The sequence below is a fragment of the Scardinius erythrophthalmus genome, assembly GCF_964197995.2.
Source record: "Scardinius erythrophthalmus genome assembly, chromosome: 1".
Lineage (NCBI taxonomy): Eukaryota > Metazoa > Chordata > Actinopteri > Cypriniformes > Leuciscidae > Scardinius > Scardinius erythrophthalmus.
This window is the reverse complement of record NC_138221.1, coordinates 69,676,633-69,696,302: the sequence shown is the minus strand read 5'-3', so window position 1 is coordinate 69,696,302 and position 19,670 is coordinate 69,676,633. Positions and strand designations below refer to the sequence as shown.

The following is a 19,670-nucleotide window of genomic DNA, read 5'->3' as shown; positions in this document are numbered from 1 at the left end:
GTTTTGCTTTAATTGTACTTTTTTTTTGTCCATTTCAATGGACGTCAGGTCAAAACAGGTGTACTTCACAAAAATGTACCAACATAAAATTAAATAATAAACATACAAATTGTTAGTATATACTTAAAGCTTTTTCTCAAGGTCAAAAACTTTTCAACAGTATACCATTTCAACTTTAATTTTGAGGTTTTTGTTTTACAGATTGCACATTGTTTGTAACAAACTAAATATCTTAGTATCAATCAATATGGTCATGTTAGAGTCATTTTCTTTGCGCATCTTTCTTTTTTAGATCAAAAACTTGAACATTACAACATTTCAACTTTAATTGTAAGGTTTTTGCTTTATAGATCGCCCATTTGTTTATTCATAACAAAATAAACCTAGGAATCAATCAATGCATTCACGTTAGAGTAATTTACTGTGTGCATCTTTGAAACAATTTCTCTGTTAACGATTTTCTTGTATTTCTACAGTACATTACTGGCAGCACGGTTGCCATGCATGATGCATGTATTTGGATTTCCAGTAACTGTACTGTAATTCACTTTACAGTACACAAGATCAGTACTGTAAACTACCAAATAGTACTTTACTGTATTTGTACTGTATTTCGTCATTTGATCTGCTTTTGCTGTAAATTATACGGTGTTGTACTGTAATATCTATATTGATAAATTACTGATAAATATTATTATAATTTTCAAAATAATTACTAATAATGATAATATTATATCATAATAATATAATATGTAGTTATTAGGAAATATAGGCTATAGTGGGAAAAAATATGGAAATCAATGGCTATACTGTCAACTGTCTAGTTACTGACATTCTTCAAAATATCTTCTTTTGTGTTCAGCCGAATAAAGAAACTCATACAGATTTGGAACAACATGAGGATGAGTAAGTGATGACAAATATTAATTTTTGGGTGTACTATACCGATAAAGGGATAGTTCACCCAAAAATTTAAATTGGCCCATGATTTACTCACCCTCAAGCCATCCTAAGTACATCTACGGATGGAGCCGTCAACACAGACGACCCACAGTAATCCCAGGTCAAAGCTCACATGCTTGTAGTGATGGCCAGATCGAGGCCTCGTGAAGCAATGAAACAGTTGAACCAAATGTGCCATATTGTTTCGAAGCTTCGAATCAATCCGACACCCGTCTCAACGGTGACACCTAGTGGTCACTTGCAGGTGTTGATCTGAAACAACCTTGACGAGCCATTAAAGAAATGTGTTGTTTTTTTATTATTATAATTTTCTAATATGTGAAGCTTGTAACCTATAGGCTCCTCACTGTGCATAATGTTATTTTGGTCATGAAAAATGAACATTAATAAAAGAAATCAAGCCACAATGTCTCACTTTTTTTTAGAGATTTTTATTCAAAAATATTAATTTCTCTGCTGTGGAAGGACTTAGCCTACTTTTTTTTACAGATAATTTCTCCAGCCTTTGAAAAAATCCTCTCTCAAGGGACACTTGTTGCTGGCATACAAAGATATTTTTTAGCAAGGACATACAAATGAGGAAAGATTACTGCTCTCTCTTTCCAGTAAGTTAGTGGATCATGAGTTCTGGGCAAATATGCATCGTTGATGTATTTTTTTCACTTCCACTGTGGCATCAGCTGTAGCATTGTGTATAATCTTGGTTTGATGGATGCGAGTGTAGCCGGTCAATTTAGGCATTTGAGTTTTTTATTTAATTTAATTTTTTTTATGTGTAATAAGAAATGTATATACTGTTAACTTCAGCAAAACTTGTTTTCAATGCACTGTTCTCAATGGTTCCGATCGAGAGTTCCTATCAATTGTTGTATGTGGGGCTTTAATTAGTGGGACACCTACGGAAACTATATCGCTTCTCCTTTAAGTGTTCGCGCTCAGACATGGTGTATGCAGACGGGGAAGCGGAGGTAGTTTTTCTCTCTTCTATTTGTCTTGTATTGACTGATTTTCGGTAATGAAATCACTTTATTTATGATGTCAAAACACTGTTAAGAGGTTATGTCATAATGTGTATAAGTGTGATTCGATTATTTTTTTTGTAAGTTGCTCTTTTAACCGTGTTAAAGTTAGTGCCTCATTTTCACGTGCGTCTTTCAATGCAGGAATGAGAGAGTAGGCCTTCTCGAATGTCCCTAATTGTGCCTCACTACTCTGTTTAAGGTATGTTTTTCCAATTTGTGAACTTTCATTTGACTGTTTACTATGTAAAGTGTGAGTTAAACTTGATAGTTGTGTAACGTTACCTCCAGTATATACTAGGGCTAATTTCATACTAAAATGCCTTGTGTATATCTTCATGCAATGAGACTGTTTGTGTAAAAAAGGAACTTTATTATACATACAGTAGTTCAACAATCAGTTTAAAGAACATTTATATGTGCATTTAAGTGAATTTAACGTGTGTATGTTAACCTTCTCAAATGTTTTATTTTATTTCCATTTATTTTCCCTGTGAGTGCTGTCCTGTTATGTGGGGTAATTCAGCACCATTGTTTACATGTTAAATGCTATATAATGCCTTTGTGAAGTGTTCGCGCTCAGACGCATGGTGTATGCAGACGGGGAAGCGGAGGAATGAGAGAGTAGGCCTTCTCGAATGTCCCTAATTGTGCCTCACTACTCTGTTTAAGGTGAATAAATATCCCAGGGTATCATCACTTCAATCGTTGTGTGGTCGTGTTTCCATGGTGTCCTGTGGTTACCACTTGAAGTCTGCTACATAAAACTGGTGCCGTGACCCGGATCCACTTGGTCAGCTGCAGCCGATCGCCGGGGTCTAGCAGTGTGCTGTGACGTGTTCTGCGTGGCCAGAGGATCTACACAGCAGATATTCAAGTGAAGTTATTCGGACATTTGCACACACACACACACGCGTTTACCTGTCCACCGTGAAGTTCCACTTAATCCCAGACTGTGCCGTACACTTTACACGCAAGCGTACATCGGACATTTGCACATATTGGACGTTGACGTTCACCTTTACATTCCTTTGAAGACTGAGTTCATCTCAAATTATATATTTTCATTGAGTTTTTTTTCTGTAACCACTGCATATTTGCATATTTCACAAATTTCTGTTAATTTATTTGGGTTTCATTTTTGTCTTACCATTCAGAATGGCCGGAAGAGGTCGAGACGCTTCTGATATATTCACCCCATTAGCTGGGAGGGGTAGGGGTCTGTATAGTGTAAGGGAGAGTACAGGGGCCATACCAAAACTGTTATTTCCAAGTACCTTGTCAGAGCCAAAAGTAAATTCCCATCCAGAGTTAGCACAGCCAACGTGTTCCACTCCATCTGACCCCAGCCCCAACGTCACACAGCAGCTACGAGAGTTAATAGGAGAGCTGGGTAGTCAGATTGGTGAGTCCATAATCAGCCATTTGCTAGCCAGTCAGAGTGTAGTCAACCCGTTACCTACAAGTCCACCAGAGCTAACCAAGAATGTGCTCCAACCTGAATCCCCCAAAGTCAACTTTATAGTGAGGTCTGACATCAAAGAGCCACCCATGTTCAAGGGAGACCAGAGTGACAAGTACACAGTACAAGAGTGGATAGATGTTATGGAACTGTACTTGCAGAAAAGCAGTTGCCCCGAAGCAGAGAAAGCCGATACCGTCATGAGTCACCTCCTAGGAAGGGCTAAAAACATAATCAAAGTGGGACTAAAAAGCACAGCTTCTTCCAGTCCAGCTAGTGTTGAGAAAATTTATGACATGTTGAGACACTACTTTAGCGATCACCCAGTGTCACTGTTGCCATTGGCAGATTTCTACGCAACACAGCCTAAAGCTAAGGAAAGCCCCGTCGACTATTGGGTGAGATTGAACTCCGCAGCTGAACGAGCCAATGGTCACTTAGAACACAGTGGGAGTAACATGGAGAACATGAGTGTGGAAGTAGCCATGATGTTCATACGAAACTGCCCTGACCCAGAACTGTCCAGTGTGTTTAAATGTAAGCCTATGAGCAAATGGTCAGTCGTAGAGATACAGGAGGCTATTGATGAACATCAGAGGGAAAGTCGGTTTTGCAGAGCACCCAGTACAGTTATACCTCGCACCCTTCAAGTATCGACAGCTACAGCAATCTCTAACGTTGAAGTCGTGGAAAGTGAAATAACTGCTATCAATGCAGCAGCATGCACTCCAAGTAGCCGTCCTAAGACAGGTGATGCAGTCAATCCTGATGCATTAGAACGTGTCCTCAGCATGTTAGAGAGAGTGCTTGAACGGACTAGTCAGCCGGCGTATGGTCCTTCAAGGCCCGTCCAAACACATGGAGCTCGCTTTCTGTCTTGCCGCATTTGTGGGGACACAGCACACTCCACTCGCTCACACTGCATGCGAGAGAGACGGTGTCTTGTCTGCATGAGGGTTGGACACCAGCGTAAAGACTGTCCTAGTGTTACAGAACCAGCCTCCCAGCCGAACATGGTGCCTCACACTCAGGAAAACTATCCTGCTCACATTGGGGAGGGGACTATGTGAGCGGGAAAAGTGAAACCCTCAACAGCAAAGATGACCTTCGGGTGTATGAAGAAAGCTGCAAAGCAATTCCTGATAAAAGTGTTCTATATCAAAATGTAATGAAGTTGGAAAGAGCTGACAGCCTGTTTTACACTGATGTTGTGGTTTCAGGGGCCCAAGTTACATTACGTGCACTGCTCGATAGTGGGTCCATGGCCTGTACTATGAATGTGGAGGCTGAACGCAAGTTGAAGAGTGCAGGAGTTGCGCTCACCCCCAGTGAAATGTGCCCCGATATCGTCCTTGTTGGTTGCGGTGGTGTTAGCATTCGACCAGAGAGTATTTACCAGCTTGAAATGGAAGTGTATGGACATGAGGTTAGTGTTCCCACTCTTGTCGTACCTGGTCAGCGAGATGAAATGATCTTGGGCACTAATGTTATCAAGTACATCATCAGCCAGATGAAGAGTACACATGGGTACTGGCGTGTCCTAAATCGACCTGAAAGTTCAGGAAATGAAGATATTATGCAGTTTCTGGACATGTTGTCTGGCCTCCACAGGTGGAAAGGCACTGAAATGCCCAGCAAGATAGGAACGGCCAAACTCACCCAGGCTGTAGTGCTGTGTCCTCAGCAAGAACACCTCGTCTGGGGACGCCTACCTGCTACCACACCTGTTTCTGAGGGAAGTGCTGTCCTTGTGGAACCTGCAAAGTCTCAGTCACATAAGAACATTGTCATTGGGCGGGTGGTAGCATCCATGAGTGGTGACAGATGGGTGCCAGTCAAGGTGCTAAATGCTACAGAAAAGCCCATAACATTGCGGAGGAACACCAAGTTGGCTGACGTATACCCTTGTGTAGCTTTGGAGGACTTGGATATCAGTCCCCAGCATCTAGCCAGTAATGAGCTGAAAGTCATGAACCAAACTATAGGTGTTTCAGTCGCTGACAGTGGGTTCCCTGATTCAAGTCTCTGCGATAGACTGCGCAAACTCGGTTTAAGCGACCTTGATGTTGAATCTTGCGAGGTGTCACCGCATTGGAAGGAACAACTTGTGCAGCTGATATGCAAATACGAGGATGTGTTCTCAAAGAGTAAATTAGACTGTGGCAAAGCGAAGGGTTTCTCTCACCGAATACATCTTGCAGATAGTCGCCCCTTCAGACTGCCTTACCGACGTGTGCCACCAGCCCATTACCACAAGCTCAGACATGTTCTTTCAGAAATGGAGGAGCTTGAGATAATCCGTAAATCCTCAAGTGAGTGGGCCTCCCCGCTAGTGCTCGTCTGGAAGAAAAGCGGAGACTTACGCATCTGTGTCGACTATCGATGGCTGAATGCCCGAACTACTAAAGACGCCCATCCTTTGCCACATCAGGCAGATTGTCTAGCTGCGCTTGGCGGCAATGCCATATTCAGTGCTATGGATCTTACCTCAGGATTCTACAATATAGAGATGGCGGAGGAAGATAAAACATTCACTGCATTCACAACGCCAATGGGACTCTATGAGTTCAACCGACTCCCTCAAGGTTTGTGCAACAGTCCTGCAAGTTTTATGCGTCTCATGATGGGCATATTCGGGGACCAGAACTTTCTTACTATTCTCTGTTACCTAGACGACCTCCTAGTATTTGCACCAAATGAGAGTGTGATGATGGAAAGGCTCGAGCTGGTGTTCAGCCGCCTGAGAACCCATGGTCTAAAACTTGCCCCGAAAAAGTGCCACCTGCTACGTCGGAGTGTACGGTTCCTAGGTCATGTGATTGATGAGAGAGGGGTAACGGCCGACCCCGACAAAGTTCAAGCCATTACAGCGATAACCGAAACAGACCTTATGATGGAAGATGGGGTTACGCCGTCTCAAAAAAAGATAAAATCGTTTCTGGGCATGGTTATGTTTTATCAGCGATTCATACAGAACTGCTCTAGCATAGCTAAACCCTTGTTCGCACTGACCACTGCACCGAGGGGACAAAAGAATAGCGGAACAAAGCCATCTGCCTTCAGGAGGCTGAACTCAAGCGATTGGAAAAGGGAACAGCGTGACTCCTTCAGTCATCTAAAGTCAGCCCTTTTGGAGTCAGTAGTGCTTGCGCACCCAGATTTCAACCGCCCTTTCATCCTGTCAACAGACGCCTCTCTGGATGGATTGGGCGCTGTACTTTCTCAAGTCTCGGAAGGCGAAACTAGAGCACGTCCTGTCGCTTTCGCTAGTAAGGCTCTCTCGCGTGCACAAAGCAATTACCCTGCCCACCGCTTGGAGTTCCTGGCTTTAAAGTGGTCTGTCTGTGACAAATTCAGCCACTGGCTGAAAGGCCATTCCTTCACCGTCTGGACGGATAATAATCCGCTAACCTACATCCTGACGAAGCCAAAGCTCGATGCGTGTGAGCAGAGGTGGGTTGCCAAGTTGGCACCATATGACTTTAGTATCCAGTACATCCCCGGGAGCAAGAACGTGGTGGCAGATGCCATGAGTCGACAACCTTTTGTCCAAGCACGTGCAAGTCGGAGGTTGGTAACAGAACCTTACGCGAGACTGCTGGAGGAGGCCAATCACTTCAAAGAGGACGTAGTACAGCACGCTTTCAGAATCAGTGCTAAGTGTCAAAGTGTTGAACCCCCTGTCTCTGACCAAGAGCCAAATGGTTTATCGTTCTCCTCAGATGAAGTGTCGGCCATACTGATGAACCAGGTAGAGTGGAGTGCAGGGCCAAAGGGAGAAGTGCATTATTGGCTGGCTCAGGATGTGCACAATTTGGTTCCAGCTGGTCAAAGTGCGCTGCCAGTATTTACACTGAAAGAGCTTCAGGATAAACAGTCAGAAGATCCTGTTTTGGCACGAGTTCTTTCTTATGTCTCCCGTGGCAGGAGGCCATCAAGACGCGAGAGGACAAAAGATTCGCTGAAGATCCTGAAGACTCTTAAACAGTGGGAGAGATTGAAAATGTTGGATGGGGTTTTGTATCGTGTGTGCAAAGATCAGCTAACAGGGAAGAAACGTTGGCAGTACGTCGTCCCAGCTTCACTCACCCAACCAGTCTTGCGGGGAGTACATGACGATGCTGGTCATCAGGGCCAGGCCAGAACACTTCACTTGACCAGGGAAAGATTCTTTTGGGTAGGCATGGAGCGAGATGTCAGGGAGCATGTCAGATGCTGTAAGCGCTGCGTGGTGAGCAAGACACCTGAGCCAGAAGCAAGAGCCCCACTCGAGAGTGTTAAGACAACCAGGCCTCTAGAGCTGGTGTGTATAGACTTTTGGTCTGCAGAAGATCGCAGAGGTGGAAGTGTTGATGTGTTGGTGATTACAGACCATTTCACCAAAATGGCACACGCCTTTGCATGTAAAAACCAAACAGCCAAGCAAGTAGCTCGCCAACTGTGGGACAGATATTTCTGCATCTATGGATTCCCAGAGAGGATCCATTCAGATCAGGGTGCGAACTTCGAGAGTGAACTGATCCAGGAGTTGATGCAGATTGCAGGTGTCAAGAGGTCGAGAACGACGGCTTATCATCCTATGGGGAATGGTCACACTGAGCGGTTTAATCGCACACTAGGCAGTATGATACGAGCCTTACCCCCAAGAGTTAAGCAAAAGTGGCCTCAGATGTTACAAACACTGACATTCACCTATAATTGCACCGCTCATGAATCAACGGGTTACGCACCATTCTATCTGATGTATGGAAGGATCCCTCGTCTGCCAATAGATGTTATGTTCCATAGTGTTGGAAGAGATGACGACATCACAGACTATGGCAGCTACGTTGCAAAAATGAGAGATGATCTCAAGGAGGCACTTAACCTTGCTCAGGCTAATGCTAGCGCAAGTCAGCAACGACAGACTGAATTCTACAATAAGAGAGTAAAGGGATGCGACATTGAGGAAGGAGACAGAGTGCTGTTAGCCAACAAGGGTGAAAGAGGACGGAGAAAACTGGCTGATAAGTGGGAATCAGTGCCCTATGTGGTGGTTTCTAAAGACCCCAGATGCCACACTTATCGTGTTAAGAATATCAGTACGGGTCAAGAGAAGGTAGTACACCGTAACCTTATGTTGCAAGCCAACTTTCTGCCTCTTGAGGAAGGAGAACATGAAGATGAGTCTTTCCACGATGACTCATTAGCCAGCCAGGAGCAGTCAGGTGAAGCTTTGGCACATAATTCTGCACTGGGGAGTGACCTTCCTGAAACGGAGCGTACTGCTGAGTGGGTGGCTTCATTACCTGACACAGATAATTCGGTGGAAGGGCGATTAGATGCAGGAGATCAGGAGAGTGTAATGGATCCTGGAAAGCCTGGGAGTAAACCAGACGATTCTGACCCAGGGTCTGAAATTAATTTCCCTCAGTCCGACTCCCAAATCATCCCATCAAATCTTACAGACTCTCAAGACCAAGTGCGTGCAGTTGAAGCAATGCCCAGTGCGAGAGAGCAGTTGAGATCCACCAGCACCCTGTCCATCTCTAGCGCACCCCCTAATGTATCTGAAATAGTGACCCAGGTACGAACACGGGTTGGTAGGTTAGTTAGACCGGTAAACAGACTGATTCAAAATATGACTCAGAGAACAACTCACAACGCAGTTAAAGATGTTTCTAAGTCTCTTTTATTTTAAGAGGATTTAAGTGATGTGGGCCCAGTAATAAGAATGTGAGGCAACAAAAAAAGTGTAAATTAAGTCACATTGAGTGGTGTATAAGGCACCTCTTGAGCAAAAGAATATCTGAGAGCCTGATCAACTTTCTTATGTTCTTTTTCCTGTGAGTGTCGGGAAACATGAATGTTGTATGACAGAATGATGTTGTCAAGTAACAATCTAATTGCCCTATTTGCTCCCTTATTCAACACAAAGGTGCAAGCTCAAGTTTTGTGAAGTTAAGGGGGAAGTATGTAGCCGGTCAATTTAGGCATTTGAGTTTTTTATTTAATTTAATTTTTTTTATGTGTAATAAGAAATGTATATACTGTTAACTTCAGCAAAACTTGTTTTCAATGTACTGTTCTCAATGGTTCCGATCGAGAGTTCCTATCAATTGTTGTATGTGGGGCTTTAATTAGCAGAGGTGTAAAATACTTGAGTAATTTTACTTGATTACTGTACTTAAGTATTATTTTGGGGGATTTTTACTTTACTTGAGTACAATTAAAAATCAGTACTTTTACTTTTACTTAATTACATTTTTTAAGAAAAAAAAGTACTTTTTACTCCTTACAATTTTATTTACAGTCAAAAAGTACTTCTTTTTTGGAGATCACTTCATTCTATTTTTCCTTGCTATTACCAAACCAATTGATTTGCGCTGATGCCTAGATTAATTAAGCTTAGTGTCTAGTCTAGTTTAATGAGATTTGTTTTCACATTTAACCAAATTGGTCAGACATGTTCATTGGTCCTTTGGAAGTGACGTCATGTCGCATCTATTACCACAATGCACAGCACCTTGACCTAGAAATTAGAGAAATTATAACAGTCATTCTTAGGGGGACAATCCAGCAGCCGAAGAGCGTACCACCCCCGGGGGCCGCCATTGGCTAACAAGCCATCACCTGCTGTTAGCATTCCATTGACTCCCAGTCATTTTGGTAGGGGTGTAACGGTTCACAAAATTCACGGTTCGGTTCGATACGATACACTTGTGTCACGGTTCGGTACGGTACGGTTCGATACAGCAAAAAGAAAGAAATGCCAGAGAAATTTCCTTGATTACATTTTTTTTTTTTTTTATTAAAACTAACATCATAAAGTATGATATTTTTGTACTTTGAGCAATTCTGGAGCTATAATTGACTCTTCTTAGGAGCATATAAAACAAAAAAGCTCCTTGGAAAAAATTAAATTTAATAGTAGTATAGTAGTTAAAATAGTAAAATAATAGTAGTTAAAAACAAAGGTTTATTTTAGTTCAGATTAACATTTGAGGGCAGCAATTGTATTCATAATGTTAAAATAAAACTGACGTAATGTTACTTGAAGGCATTATAGCCACTATTCCTGCCAAACTTACATGGTTGCAGTTTGTGTTACTACAGTAAATCCATGGTGAATGTTGCTGATCTGTGGACACTGGATAGTTCATTCATGGCACAAAGTTTCTTCCTGGTTTCCACGTCAGCGCTGTTTGATCCGTTAATAACGGAGAAATGTGAATGTTTCTCACTAGATCTCGCAGCGATGTTGTTACTTCTGTGGCGAATTCAAATGCTTTCTTTACTGGATCTCTTATTAGCGCTGTGTAGTAACAGTGTCGCTTGATCAAGATCGGCTCGCGCTGCACTGGTCCAAACTGATAAACGGCCCTTCAACCACACAATAACGAGCAGTTTCGTTCCTCTTGCATTACATTTGCCATTTGATGTTGGGAATTGTTGTGGTCGCGCCGGATTCTCTTACATTATGAGCACGCTTGCCACGTGCAACACGCCTACATTTGAAATAACGAAATTTTGGTCGGCAGGAAAAATGGTCCAACGAACCGAACCGTTCTACGAATACGTGTATCGTTACACCCCTACTGTACATTTTGGCGTCACTTTGACAGCGAATAACTTTACATGTGAGGCGTTTGAAGACTCTATTTGTCCATTGTTTGTGGTCCAAAATCAGCCACAGGATCAAGAGCACCAGTGGCTGTACCTTAGCTAATTCTTTTCTTTTAGTGGTAAAATCATGTTTAGTGGATTGTTTAAAGAATGTTGCATACAGGCATTAGATAGTAGTATTATAGTTTGATAAATAAATACAATTAAATACAAACAGTTCTAAAGCAGGATAAAACCTTGTATGTGGTTCATTCACTTCATGTTTTTAGAGATTAAAATCTTAAACAAGAATCTCTAGTTTTCATTCTTGCTGTTACTTTTACTTCTTTAATACTCAAGTACAATTTTAATGTGGTACTTTTTTACTTTTACTCGAGTACGAATCTGGCCAGATACTTTTACTTTTAATTGAGTAAAATTTTCCCTCATTACTTGTACTTTCACTTGAGTAACATTTTTTAGTACTTTTTACAACTCTGTTAATTAGTGGGACACCTACGGAAACTATATCGCTTCTCCTTTAAGTGTTCGCGCTCAGATGCATGGTGTATGCAGACGGGGAAGCGGAGGTAGTTTTTCTCTCTTCTATTTGTCTTGTATTGACTGATTTTCGGTAATGAAATCACTTTATTTATGATGTCAAAACACTGTTAAGAGGTTATGTCATAATGTGTATAAGTGTGATTCGATTATTTTTTTTGTAAGTTGCTCTTTTAACCGTGTTAAAGTTAGTGCCTCATTTTCACGTGCGTCTTTCAATGCAGGAATGAGAGAGTAGGCCTTCTCGAATGTCCCTAATTGTGCCTCACTACTCTGTTTAAGGTATGTTTTTCCAATTTGTGAACTTTCATTTGACTGTTTACTATGTAAAGTGTGAGTTAAACTTGATAGTTGTGTAACGTTACCTCCAGTATATATTAGGGCTAATTTCATACTAAAATGCCTTGTGTATATCTTCATGCAATGAGACTGTTTGTGTAAAAAAGGAACTTTATTATACATACAGTAGTTCAACAATCAGTTTAAAGAACATTTATATGTGCATTTAAGTGAATTTAACGTGTGTATGTTAACCTTCTCAAATGTTTTATTTTATTTCCATTTATTTTCCCTGTGAGTGCTGTCCTGTTATGTGGGGTAATTCAGCACCATTGTTTACATGTTAAATGCTATATAATGCCTTTGTGAAGTGTTCGCGCTCAGACGCATGGTGTATGCAGACGGGGAAGCGGAGGAATGAGAGAGTAGGCCTTCTCGAATGTCCCTAATTGTGCCTCACTACTCTGTTTAAGGTGAATAAATATCCCAGGGTATCATCACTTCAATCGTTGTGTGGTCGTGTTTCCATGGTGTCCTGTGGTTACCACTTGAAGTCTTCTACACGAGTATCAAAAAGTTCCCATAAACTGTCCTGTGTTTCTACTGGTGTTGATGTGGCATCTCTTCTGGGGAGCCTCCATTTTATCTATCTATCTATCTATCTATCTATCTATATGAATCTATCTATGTATCTAGATATGTATCTATAATGTATCTATCTATAATATATGTATTTATATAGCCTATGTATCTATAATCTATCTATATATGTATCTAACTATAATATATGTATTTATATATGTATCTGTAATCTATCTATATATGTATCTATCTATTAATCTAGCTGTCTATATATATTTATATCTATGTATCTATTAATGTGTCACTATATACTCTGTCTGTCTCTAGCCTATCAGTCAATGTGTTGTTTGTAAATTTAAATGTAAGCCTATTGCCTATAGGCCTAACTAATCAAATCGCACTGTCACTATATCACCAAAAATCCGCTATCTCAAAGTCAAACTCCTCTCACAAAAACCCACGAGGTCAAAATGCGTTTATTTCACTTTTATACAGATGTGCGATTGTGTGGTCTGTTCCCGACCGTGTCAATCAAACGCTGATTCGGCGGACCACACCTGATGAAACACTAATGCCGAGTTCAGACTGCACGATTTTCAAAGTAGTCGGGTCACTGTTCTTTTTCACACTGCATGACTATCCAGGGTAACATTCAGTTGCTGGTGTGTTCACACTGCACGATGCATCGGCGACAGGAGGTTTCACACTGCATGACTTTCAGGAGGAAGAATCGTCGACAACTTCTGTCTGGTCCGCAAACTACGTTTCGCAACCAAACACACGCGAGAAGTGATAAGGAAATAACGCAAAATCCCGCGTGCGTAAGACCGCAGTTCTCGCGCGAGTTTGAAATTGTTATTAAAAATGATAGCCTGCAAGAACCTTGCGATCCAAATTGTCTGTGCACTGATTTGCAGCGAAAAGGAGAAAAAGAAAAACATTATGCGTGAGGAAATGGCTGGGATGACAAGGGGAGCAAGGACTGTGTGTTCTGCAAAGAGAGTTTGGGGCAGTGGTGGACAGTAACAAAGTAAATGTAATTCGTTACTGTACTTAAGTAGTTTTTTCGTGTATCTGTACTTTACTTGAGTATTTAAATTTGGGAAGACTTTTACTTTAACTTCACTACATTTCAAAGTCAAATATCTTACTTTTTACTCTACTACATTTTCAAAATCAGTCGTTCCTTTTTATTTATGAGTGGATAAAAACTTAACTGGTCAAACGAGCCACCAATCACTAGCCTACAACGTGCGTGCTTTGTTTTGAACTTGCCTTGGCGCTATCTGCGTGAACCAGAGCTGTTAAATAAGAGAGTTGCAACTGATTATGACCGATCAGTTTATGACATCGCGAGAGTGATTGAAAAGCATACAGAGCCGTCTACACTAGTACACTCTAATCGATCTCGCAGTATTTTAATATCATTCACTGAATGGTCTGTGCAGTGTGCAGCCGCTGTGATCTCGCCGCCGCGCGGTCACGTGATTCGTGTAGCTCTCAATAGTTCCAAACAAATCGCGTTGCCAATGATTTTAAGCGGGGCAGAGAGCAGCAGCTATTATTGCAGCAATTATCGGTAAATATTGATGCATAATGAGCATTGCTTATTACGTTGACACTAAAATTACTAGCATATAATAGCTTTTTTTTTTTCTGGGGAGTAGCAGAAACACTGCATTAATACGTTTTGGTGTTTAAAGGTGCATAACGCAAGTCTCTGAGTTTTTGCAGAACTATGCCCCCCTCTGGCGACAAATGAAACTGCAGCACTGCAACTGAACGCGCATGACGTCACGGCCAGTCTCAGATTCCGACCCGAATCCCTCTTATTTATTTTACTGTACAGGATTATAGAGGCAATCGCATTGATCAGAGAAGGGCTCATTCAGCCCATCAGGCAATTGTTTAAGCATGTATGGGTTAGAATAACGGGTATTTTTAACTTTAAAAGTTGCATAATGCACCTTTAATTTTGGAAGGAAATAGGCTGCTCCCATAACGTAGAAAAAAAAGATATATATATATATATATATATATATATATATATATGTGTGTGTGTATAAATTTTAGCCATAACAAAATCATAGTACTTGGATACTTAAGTACATTTGAAGGCAAATACTTTTGTACTTTTACTCAAGTGAATGTTTAAAGGCAGTACTTCTACTTTTACTTGAGTAATATTTTACCTTGAGTATCTTTACTTTTACTCAAGTACATGGTATGTGTAGGCTACTTCGTCCACCACTGGTTTGGGGTAAATAAATAATGTTGCAATGTGCTGCTGTTGCTGCTGGTCAAGCAAATGTTTGTGCTTTGTTTCTGTTTGATATAATTGTAAATATATCTATTAAAATACTGATATTGTGGTCTATAAATCCTCCCCGAACTCCCCGCTGCTCTGTATCTTGCTCTCTCATTGGCTATCGGTCATCGCTGATGTAGTTTTCAGTCAGAACACTTTTCACACAGCAGGATTTTGAATCGCCGACAGGTCCAGATATTTAGCATGCCAAATATCTCACGGGCGTCGGCGACTCGTCGGTGATTCTCTCAGATCGCGTCTTTGCTCATTCACACTGCGTGATTGTCACTCGCGTGAACGAGCACCGATTTGCCTGTGATTTCAGGCATTTGTCGGCGATTTCTCAAAACCTGTCGGCGAGCCAAAATCGGGGCTAAAATCATGCAGTCTGAACTCGGCATTAGTGAAACACTTCGAGGCTTCGTTTGGTCATAGTCACGTGACATGGGTGTTTCGAATCCAGTGTTGCCAACTATTTTCACAGGAAAGTAGCTAACGCCTCCCCTAAAAGTCGCTAAATGTCGCTAGATGACGTCATACGTCAATTTGCATATTCATGACGTCATCGCGGCGTACTTGCGTTCTGCCTGCCTAATGTTTTTTCTCATTAAAATCATGCTCACATACTGTATTTTAATATAACATATTAATATAATATAATATAGCTGAATGTCCAATAAAGCTGTTTTCATTTACTATATTTTTTTGTCAGACAATAGAACGAGTAGATAAAAATTGTGTAAAATTATCTGAATTGAGAGAGTTTGGGAACTGGGTGAACTAAAGCACTGTGATAGTATTACAAGTGATAAGCACAAGAAAAGAAAGGAAAATAAAATGGTCAAACTAAATTCTTTAAATATAAAACAAAAGATAAGTGATAAGTCCGTGGAAAAAACACTGCTCATTCACGTCTGTTAGCTGCCGTGCTGCTGCTCTCAGCCATTCACAGACCAGGGTAGACGCAGATGTGTGTGTGACGGCAAGGAGAAAGCAAATCTCGCGCTCGCAGGACTCATGCTGGCAACATTTGGAGGTTACTGAGGTTTGTTCAAAAAGTAGCTAGATTTGTCGCTAGTCGCTTTTTTCAAAAAATGTCGCTAAAGGGGTCTGAAAAGTCGCTAAAGATAGCGACAAAGGCGCTAAGTTGGCAACACTGTTCGAATCACGCTTCGGATCAGTGTTTCGACACATCTGCGCTTCGGGATCTCGCAAAGCTTCGGAACGACTGTTTCGCGTCAGCCATCCTTACATGCTTGTGGTTATTGGGACAGGCAACCATCGGGATCCAGTCTGTGCCAGCGGGGTTGGATTGAGTGACGCCAGTTCTGCAAAATAACCACTTTAATGTAGCATTTGATTTATATCAGAAAATTAATCACTTTTGTTCATACGATGTTAAAAATGATGAAGGTTCTAATCACCTTTGGTATAAGTTCCCTTGAGAGTTGACACCAAAGACACTGCCATCAGTTGCTACTTCAATCATGGACAGAAGTCCAGGAATATTCACAAAGCTGGACCCGGAACAGGAATTACTCGTCACATCCTGCACCAGACCCAAAGAGACACAAACCAGTCAACCATCATAAAGTCACATGAAATAACTGCCTTTGCTGCTTCCACACCAGTTTCTTTATTTCTTTAGTTATGTCAGAAAATCAAACGTGTGTGAGGTCTAGTTTGTTAAAAACCTGGTTTATTTAAACTTGAACTCATGCCCTTGTATTTAACATAATGACATTACCTTCAAGATGTAGATTTGGTCAGCGCTGTTCACTCCCCAACAGCTGTACGGGCCACAGCTGAAATGCTTCAGCTTTCCATTAATTGTAACCCAAGAAATATTGCTGGATGGCCAATTGTTATTAGCATCCATATTTAAGCAGAATATGTCATCATTCACATTGACACCTGAAATGATCTGATCACCTCCAGCATCCACCTGTTTGAGGAGGCCTAACAGTACAATCAACAGGTTGGATGAAAGATTAATTTGAGAATAACGATAAGATAATGTCTTAAAAACAAATTAATGACCGATTAAGCATGTATTGGTTTCTGTAATTTCCCTTTTCACCTGGAATCTGCACAAAGGTACCACCCTGCAACTTGAAGACCTTGTCAGCTGCATCCACCCCGAGCAGACCAGCAGGACCAACACTGAGGTGCTTTAGAGACATGCCAAGCTTTATGAAGACATTATAATTTAGGATAAACGCTTCATTTTGATCATTCACTCCAACCACTAAACCAGATCCAGTGTCTATCTGCTTCAGTGTGCCATTCATCACACTACAGATTAAAGCTGTGAAAACATGGAGCAAAATGAGTACAAATAGACACTTTCACAAATGAATTACATACGGTTATATAAAACACCATCAATTATTTATTTTTTTTATGGATTTATAATATATTGATGTTATCAAATCACATTATAGCTTACCCAGAGTGGGAAGGAACTGGCAGCTGAAGAGTAGCAGGACGCTCTGAAAAACCTTCATTGCTCTGTTCATAACCATAAATCATTTATATAAGGGAGTTCAATATGAGTAAGGATAAAACATAATGAATATTAAATTAACATTAAATAAATGAAGAGAACCTTCTCTTGATAGACCAGAATTCAGCAGTCAATGTGGATTTTTCTCTTCTGTGATACAAGTACTAGAAATTTGCATCCAATGATGACAAATGCTATTGAGGGGTCATTTAAATAGCTGAACTATGTTGCCTGATTAGACTGGGGGCTGATATGTTGCCTGATTATGCCGTTTGTTTCTATAGTTACATATTGCTGTCACCTGCTCCTAGTTTAGTTCATTTGTTTGCCCAGTGTATTTATACCCCCAGCTTAGCTCAATCTCTTGTAGGTTCTTGTTTGGACATGTAAACCTGGCCCAATGGAGGTATCTGGTCAGCGGGTGAAGGTTTTTGCGCATTACTGTCTTTCCTCGTGGCAAAGTAATTTGATTAAGTGAAATACATTTTCTCATATGCATTAACTCGTTATTTCATCTGACTCCATAAATGAAAAGGTTTTAATGATATGTGCTCATCATTAAATGTAAGCGAACCCATATGAAAAAAACCTGCATGCTTCATATACAGCAACCATACACTCACCTAAAGGATTATTAGGAGCACCATACTAATACTGTGTTTGACCCCCTTTCGCCTTCAGAACTGCCTTAATTCTACGTGACATTGATTCAACAAGGTGCTGAAAGCATTCTTTAGAAATGTTGGCCCATATTGATAGGATAGCATCTTGCAGTTGATGGAGATTTGTGGGATGCACATCCAGGATTCAAGAGTCTTTATTGTCGTTTAAGCTCACACATAACGAAATTTTGTATGAGACTCTCAGCTTTAAACATTATCAAAAGCAGAAGAAAATAACATAAACAATTTTATAAACACTAGCAATTATATAGACAAGCAATTTTAAACCCAACTTTTTAATAAAAATATAAAAATATAAGATAAAAATGTCAACTCTAACACCTCAAGTATTAGATAGCAGCGGAGTGAATATAAACTAAAGTATAAATGTAAATAAAGTCAAAATAAAAATAAAAATAAAGAGCGAAATGCAAAAAACAGTCAGAGTTATGTATTTTAATGTCCTTTTTCATCAGTAGGGATAAGTGTACGTGTGAGCAAGTGAAGTATGTGGCTGTGTAGGTAGGTTACATGTGTGTATGCCTGCGAGGGAGTGGGTGATGGCTTTCACAGCTCTAGGGAAGAAGCTGTTTTTGAATCTGGTTGTGGTGGTCTTAATGTTTCTGTATCGTTTTCCTGAAGGAAGCGGTACAAACAGTCCATTTCCCGGGTGAATGGGATCCGCCACGATGCGGCTGGCCTTCTTCTTGACCCGGACAGCATATAATGTGTCCAGGGGTCTCATTTATAAAACTGTGCGTAGGAACCTTACTAAAAGTGTACGTGCGCCCGAAAGCCAAAAATGGCGTACGCAAAAAAATATTCAGATTTATAAAACCGTTCGTATATGGAGCTAAAATACATTTCAGAGAAAGTTTTTCTCAATCTTTTCCACTGGTCGAATTGTATTTTTAATTGATTTATATTTTTAATGGAAACAAATAGGCCTTGGGCATTATTTGCACGAAACTATTTTCTCAGACAATCTGGTATTATCATGATAAGCAATTATCTCTGTGGTTAAAACATTAAAACACAGCATGCCAGAGGAAAAGTGTTCAAAAACATCGCATCCACAACAAATATTTCTATTGATTGAATTTGAATATAAAAATGTTGTAACTTCTCAATAATGATTTCATGTTTAAGTGCTTAACTCCATTAATTTGAATGGCATATTTAATCTAAATGTTTATATCAGAAGTAAAACATAGTTTAAATCATTATTTTATTTATTTAAACTGTTATTTGCGTCAGTTTCACTAAACGGCCCAAAGCGCTCGCTGGCGCGGACATTTAAGAAGGGATTGATATTTGCTTCATACCACACCGTTGCACTAAAACAAAGGATGCTTTCTATTGTGGCACTGTAGAAGTTCTTGAGCAACTGACAGGAGAGTCCAGTACATTTTAAATTCCTGAGAAAGAAAAGGCGTTGTTGCGCCTTCTTCACCAGGTATGATGTGTTGACAGACCAGGACAGGTCAGATGAAATGTGGACGCCCAGGAACTTAATACTACCCACCCGCTCCACTGCGTCCCCCTGTATACAAAGAGGAGCGTGCTTCGTCTTCCTGGACCTCCTAAAGTCCACTATGACCTCCTTGGTCTTGCTGGTGTTCAAAATAAGATTATTAGTTGAACACCAGTATATCAGGTGCTGGATCTCCTCTCTGTATTGAGTCTCATCATTGTTGGATATGTGACCCACCACGGTGGTGTCGTCCGCAAACTTCACGAGCGT

General features: G+C 40.7%; 1 protein-coding gene across 1 annotated transcript; it reads right to left on the bottom strand.

Annotated features, from left to right (window-relative positions):
• Positions 1 to 1,009: 1,009 nt before the first annotated feature.
• LOC308688250 (fish-egg lectin-like) lies at positions 1,010 to 17,265 on the bottom strand (the record flags this gene model as incomplete). The annotated part of the gene is made up of 6 exons (XM_081361200.1): positions 1,010 to 1,078; positions 16,014 to 16,086; positions 16,183 to 16,307; positions 16,506 to 16,717; positions 16,839 to 17,066; positions 17,208 to 17,265. The coding sequence occupies 6 exons, from the start codon at positions 17,263 to 17,265 to the stop codon at positions 1,010 to 1,012; spliced, it is 765 nt and encodes a 254-aa protein (XP_081217326.1).
• Between the last annotated feature and the right edge of the window lie 2,405 nt (positions 17,266 to 19,670).